The 7,580-nt window shown below is 32.1% G+C and overlaps 1 protein-coding gene across 2 annotated transcripts in view; it reads right to left on the bottom strand.

Annotated features, from left to right (window-relative positions):
* Positions 1-326: 326 nt before the first annotated feature.
* The window catches only part of LOC100158661 (zwei Ig domain protein zig-8-like), a 436,148-nt gene continuing 428,894 nt past the window's right edge, over positions 327-7,580 (bottom strand). For both annotated transcript variants that reach the window (XM_029486489.1, XM_029486490.1), the window contains one exon: positions 327-6,355. In XM_029486489.1, coding sequence (XP_029342349.1) covers positions 6,237-6,355 — 119 coding nt within the window. In that variant the 3' untranslated portion in view covers positions 327-6,236. The remainder of the gene's footprint in view (positions 6,356-7,580) is intronic.

The raw sequence follows: 7,580 nt of genomic DNA, 5'->3' as shown, positions 1-7,580 counted from the left end.
CTATCATTACAGATCTACGTGCAGGCTATTAAAACGTATACAATTGTTCAGTTGCCTTGATAACTGAAATAAAAATAGGCAATTGAAATTGTTGTTTGTTAATATATTTTGAATAACAAACGACGGCGTTATGATGTGATACTGCTGTTTAATTACCGTTCCCGAGCCTGCAGAGATTTATATTATGTTAATATAGACATTGTCAACGCGTACATGCACCCTTCATAATACAGACCACAGAGATATCATAGCTATAGCTGTGTGCTTAGGTCAGTGTGTTTCACCGAATCCACGTTCCGGACAATTATTTTTATATTTTATTAATTTAATTAATTAATTTAATTATTGTGTTTGAATGGTTAGGTAAATTATTAAACCTTAATACATAGGTATCCACGTGGTTATTAAAACGTATACAATTATTTGGTTTGCCTATAGAAACTGAAATTAATTAATTTATAGCACACTAAGTTGTTTGTTTTATTAGTAAGAGATGGGCAATTTACACATAACATTAAGTCATTGATTTTATGTATAAATATTTCAAAAATATAATTTTCCGGCTAAATAAATATTATTACGTCGTCGTGAGGTTCGGGAAATTCATTGCGAGCTCGTAAGCGTAGGTGGATCGATGTTATCTCCTCTCTGTCGGTTCGTCTCGGAGACGAGATGCGACGGTTCACGACGCGGTCGACTGGAATAAATACGGAAACGGGTTTGTCGCGGCAAGTGCGGCGAAACCGATAGAAGAAGAGTGCTGCTGTAAAAGCGCGTCTAGAATTGAGGAAAAAAGAAAATCCGTCGTACAAAGTGTAGTAATAGTATGACAGTTTCTTTAAGACGTATTATACGACTAAACGCGTTTCGGACAAGCCGCCACATAACGTTATATTTAATCGTACGACACTGCTGTAGTACGCCTCATCGTCCTTCATCCGTCATCGTTCGTTTGCCGACCACGAATTTTTTTCAAAGATTAACCGACAATGACCGAAACATTAATATCGTATTCGTCTGCCGCGACAACTGGCAATTTTTTCAAGATGAACGAATCTTCAAAACAATATAAAATAGGATAATAACGTATAATATATTCGTCAGTGAAAACATAGAGCACTTATTTTTTTTCATACCCATCCGTTAGGTAACTGCTTAATAAATATTGATAAAAAAATCGGCAGCTCAAAGAGACGTTCTCCTTTTCAGAGCGTTTATTAATCGCATGATAAATATATTTTATCTCTTTGTTTTGGCCCTTCAAGGTTTCACCGTATATCTAGGGTGTCTTGTCGTATATAATCGTCTCTCGAGCGACTTTTCCAAATTAATCTCATATCGGAAATGTGACCAGTGATATTTTTCACTCATAATTTGTACCAGCTAACAAATCTACAACGAATCGTGCAGGAACTGTTTCTGTGAAAAAAATCAAATTTTTCATAAAAATGTTCATGGGTCATTATTAATTTATTTTTATATTTTGGTAACATGCACGTTTTGATTTCAGTAGATCCCAAAATGCCTGTCTAGCCAGCGGTTTCATGAAACCATGTTCTGAATATGAAATTATAAATTATAATAGAATCTAAAATTAATATTGTTGATGAAAAATTATCCACGGCAAGAACAAGTAAAAAATGAGGTAGGTGCCTACTATGCAAAGAGTAATTAATATATTAAATCCATATAAAAAAATTATGATTTACTTTCAAAATCACTGCATACCGAGAAAACGAACGCATTTGATGGATCACAGATGAAAATTTAAGTATGATTTGTTTCCAAAACAGATGGTAGTATGAATAAGAGTATGCGTGCATTATTATCATCACAGTAATATTATTAATTATTATGGTGTATACTATTTCGTCACATTTAGTTGTTTAAATACGTATTACGATTTATGTCGAACATCGATTTATTGGTCATATGAGAGAACAAAATTAATATTTTATATTTACCAATGTTTAATCATCGGCGCGATTATCGCGTGGGTAAACTTTATTACGATGACGGCGTGTACAGTTATTATCTGTTAAATTAAACTTTTTTAACTCGAAATCTTCGAACTTTTTCCTATTATTGTATTATTCTTGGGTAACTCAAACATTTTGGACGGTCCCTTCAACTTCGAGCTCACCAAGTCCAATTGTATTATAAAGGTAATGATGATGGGATGGAGTCGTATATTAATATTGTAAAAAAAAAAAATGTCTATACAATATTAGGTACTTAATACGTATGTATCTTATAATAATTGATAATAAATAACAATAATTATTAATGTAAATATTAATGATATTATTAATAATGTAGTCATTATTGAATAATGCTATTATGGCGCACAAGGACATTTTTTTTATAAAAGTCATAACGCCTAATGGTGTATACACTTTTGTTGCATTTAGTTGTTTCCGGAATTATTACAATTTATGATGAAACCCTTCATAGTTGCATGGGCTGCTAAAAATCCATTTATCTCGAATCGAATGAGAGAACAAAATATATGGAATTTACATATGTTTAATCATCGATGGAGTTGTTGCTTCGATAAACTGTTCGGATCTTTATAATAATAACCGTGACGACGATGGCGAGTCGTTTTGTAAATCACCTCCGTATAATAATATGTACTATAGGTACCTAACCATAACGAGATGGAGTCGCATATTAATTGTAAAAAAAAAAATTATTCCATGTATGTACTTTACATTGTATATTGCTATTATGGTGTAATATATATGGCGTAAATGGACATTTTTATAAAGGTCATAACATCTAATGGGGTTTTAATCGATTATAAAATTATTTATCTACGCAGCGTTATGGTTGATTTAACTTATTCAATTTTCCGGTGTGTAGATTTTTTTTTTAGTGTAATTTTGTGCATTAAATTTTCTGAAGCGTTATTATCACCGTGGTGTTTACTGCTGGTATATACAGATTCTCATAAAGTAAAACAAAAATAAATATGATACATCATATAAATTATACTTTCAGGGGGTGTATTTTTTTTAAAAAACTCATAAAGTATTATTAATATTGAAATGGTTTGTTTTAATGTTTAATCGTTGACGTTAAAGTCAGAATTAAAAGAGCGATTTTGGCATACAAATGTAATAAATTAAAATGTATTCATTAATAAAAAGCTATACTTGGGAGTTTTCCCTTTGAAATATTTTTTGTGAAAGAATATAATTTTAGAATTATCTATTTATCTGATATATAAGCTAGAATATATTAATCAAGTTTCGAAAAAAGTACTTTTATATAGTCAAGAATTGTAATAATCGATAGGAAAAAAAAATGAAGTTACAAATTCGAATTCATAAATATTTAAAATCACAAAAGCGCAGAGCTTCAGGGTTTTAAATCAAGGTATAATATGAGTTATAAATAATACTGTAAAAGGTATACCTATGCAAACACCATCATATTATTATTATAATATTAAACATTGTGTAAAAATCGTGCCTCGAAACAAGTTTTTAGACATTTTAAAATAAAAATGATTAGAGATAAAAGCGAATCGATCTAACTATGCATAATGTTTAATAAACACGTAAACGCGATTTGAGGGGAAACAAGTCCTATAAATTCCAGCTGTTCACAATATACATGTAATACATTATAATATTATAATATTTTGTACCTATATAGAATAATGACGTCGATTAAACGTGCCTGTTCCAAGACGATTTTTTTTTTTTACCAAAATTTAGACGATGGTGGTACGCATTGGGCTCGGCCTCTACGTCTAAAAAACGGGTGTGCCGCTGTAGTAAATAAACTCTTTCGTTTGTTTTCATAGCTATCGTGTACCACGAAATCGATGTCGGTTTTCATCGTCATATCAATATCGTTGTTGACAACAAACCGAAAACGTATTACGATAATATTATTATTATAATTATTACTATTATTTCGTATGCATATCGTAAAGTATGATGGTATGAAGTATAGACATTATTATTATAAATAATAATAGTAATAATAATAATAATAATAATATATTCGTTACACACGTTTCGAATCCCATCCGCAACGGCGAGCGTATAGTATTATAATATCAATATATGTATTACGCAATATCATTAATTTATCGGTTTCGAACCGTCACGAATGGTTAATTTTTTACCATCTCCTCCGACCGTGTTCTGCACAGCGTTCACGTGTATACGTCATTATACATTGTATAACATTTTCCAAGCGTAACGTAATCTGTACGCGCGCAAACAAGCGTCGATAATAATAATAGTTATTATTATTATTATAATAACATCACCATTGTCCGGTGTGTAATTTGCTGTAGGCGTACGCATCGCGGAAAACGAGTTGAAAATAAATTGAAAGGGAAAAAATACTGGAAAATTCGACGGGACGTACAATTTACACCGTCGGCGATGTTCTATAATAATATACCGATACAGTGATAGTCAATGTAATATTCGTGCAGACGAGTCATATCGTACACGAAATTACGAGATTATCATATTATGATTATAATAATATCGTGATTCTTTTCTCTTAATGTCTCTCTCTTTCTCTATTTCTCCCCATCGCCTTCTTTTGTTCGAGGTTTCTTCCGCCTACAACTGTTGTATATATGACGTGCTCTTAACATTTTAAATATGGTTGGATCAAGTGTCCCAGGGTTATTCAAAACGATTCATATGGTTTCAATTATGATTAAATGATATAACGTAAGAATTGGCAGTTACGGAACATCGCAGATTCCGGGCGACTGTGCTCTAGATCGGTTATAAACTTCTTGGGAATACGCGACCGGGACGTAGAGAAATCTATACTCGGTACCTAATGTCGTTTAGCGTTTTGAACACGAACACGGAAGTCTGACCAGTGACCACCCAATCCCCCCGAAATGTTCCAGTTATTTGCTGTGGTTGACGATTGCGCCCAATTATTTAAAACAATATTGCAAACTGTGCAGCACAATAGTACATAGGTACACTGAAGAGGGCGTGATTACCCATTGTGGTATGGAGAACGTAAAAAATTGTCATTTACGGGGAACCTCACAGATTCCGGATAACTGTGCCCTGGATCGGTTATAGACTTCGCGGGAATATGCGACGAGGACGTATAGAAATCTATACTCGGTACCCATGATATCGTATAGCATTTCAAACACGAACACGGAAGTCTGCCCCGTCAACCACCCTCACCCAAAAAACACCCTTTATTTGCAGTGGTTGACGATCGCACACAATTATTTATAACATCATTACACTATGTGCAGCACATACCTGTATGGGTACACTGAAGCGGGTGAGATTATCTCTTTTCGATTTTCGTTCGTTTTCGTAGTGTGTGTGTATGAGATGGTGTTTCCACCAGGGTGGGTTTATCCAACAATACGACGTGTACGAAAAATAAAACAATTTGTTTTTTTTATGTACAACAAACGACCGGACATTATATAATTACTATTTACGGGGACGTGATAACAAAACGAGTACGCGACAAAGACGGGGGCGTGCATATTATCGTAAGAGAACTTGGGGATGGTTATATTATGTATATATATATTATGTACAGAGCAACAATTCGTAAAAAATAAACAAAACAAAAACATGAATTTTCCACTGTTAGGTTTGACAACAACGACGTTTTTGCGGGAAACAAACCCCAGCTTGCCGCATGTGTAACCGACATCTATATTGTATAATAATAATAATAATAATAATAATAATAATAATAATAATAATTGTTATTATTATATCCACATACCGAACGTACAATTGACGATGGCGGAGTGTGGGTATAGAAAAATCCTGTACAACGTATATGTAATAATAATTATAGTAATAATATTTACACTTTCGTTTCTAGAAACAAAAAAAAGAAAGGAAATAACACGAGCACGGCTATTCCAACACACGACGGTCGGTTGCAGAAGTCATAATATCGAATATTATTAGAATAATATCAAAACGGAATGAACCCGATGTTATGAGGTACTTATGCGATTCAATATCACGTAGTATACCGTGGTATACTTTTGGTAACTCAAGACAAGAGAATTATACACATCACTTCCGGCCTTATTTTTTTCTCGCTCTCGCGTTGTTTCCCGTTTTATTATTTTTTTTTAAGTTTCTTATCATTACGGCGTGTAATTAAATGTTAATTTTATATAATAATATAATATATATTATCAAAGTATAATGGTAGTTGGAGAGGAGCGAAAACGGGCGGCGGGCGCGCGTTTATTATCTCAGCTGATCGTCGGTCCTGGTGAACGTCCAGCTCAGGATCATCACGCACAGTATCGTGATGGAACTGTTGGATAAGCCGGCCGAACCAGTCTGCATTGCCGCAGGACTCTCGCCTGTAAGAGAAAACGAAAAGTATGCAGCCGTTGAATTAGTATGATTTTTAATTAATAATGATACACAATAATAATGTTATTTAATTGGAAAACGATTTTCTACGCTTCATATTATTATTATTATTATTATTATGTAGAGTTCGGATGTTGTATCTCTAAAATAATGTGCAGAGAAATATTACAACAAGTAAGTAGAAAGTATTAAAAATCCTAAAAAATGCATTGAAAAAGTTTTTGAAAAATGTATTAAATATACAAATTCATCGTCAGCTTAGGTTATAATATTTAAAATAATAAGAAAAATACAGAGTGTACCGATATAAAAATGTAAGTATATATCAAAATACGTAGACAAGTACTTATAAGGTTTTGATTTGGATCATACCGATGTGAAATACATTTTTTAAACAATATAGGTACATTACGTCCTGTTGAAACCACTATACAAATATTGTAATATAAAAATAAATATAAACCTTTGAAATAAAACGTATTATATATTAGCCTCATATCAAAAAAGTAGCTAAAAATTTCCCGTATTTCTGCGAATAACAATAATATTTTATAGCTGAAAACGCTTTCATAATATTATTTATTATAGACAAATATTATTAGAAAAAAGCACTTGCCCTCAACATCCAAACTCCATGGTTATATTGTAAGATATAATAATATTTAGAGACAAAATCAAAACGTCTAGGTTTGCTGTAGGGGATGATGTTATTCATATGCGATTGACATCTAATAATTATTTTATAATTTATTATTATATTGAATATACCATATAACTTATTTAACTAATATGCATAATATCTGTGACGTGTTACGATATATAGGAAATAGAGGAAAACAAAAATAGTAGGTACCTATATTATTAGTATGAGCCAACTACAATTAATGTTGACCCAAAACCTAAATCAATAAGTATATTATAACAACACTGTGTCGCTATAATTGTCTATTATAATTTTATGAAGCAATAATTACACAAATAATAGATGTCAAGAAAGTTGGAAGCATACAGATAGTTTATCCTTATTCCTTACCTATTCGAAATCACTCGTATTAATGCGAATACGTCTTGGCAATAATGACACGAAATTATATGGAAACAAAACTAAAGGAAAAACAACGAACTTAAATACAATAATTCTATTCTTGACATAAAAAGGTCACGTTTGTTCGATTCAAATTAATGGAATTGTTTATTAAAACAGGTTGACAT

The sequence above is a fragment of the Acyrthosiphon pisum genome, chromosome A1, assembly GCF_005508785.2.
Source record: "Acyrthosiphon pisum isolate AL4f chromosome A1, pea_aphid_22Mar2018_4r6ur, whole genome shotgun sequence".
Taxonomy (NCBI): domain Eukaryota; kingdom Metazoa; phylum Arthropoda; class Insecta; order Hemiptera; family Aphididae; genus Acyrthosiphon; species Acyrthosiphon pisum.
This window is presented reverse-complemented; position numbering and strand designations above follow the sequence as displayed.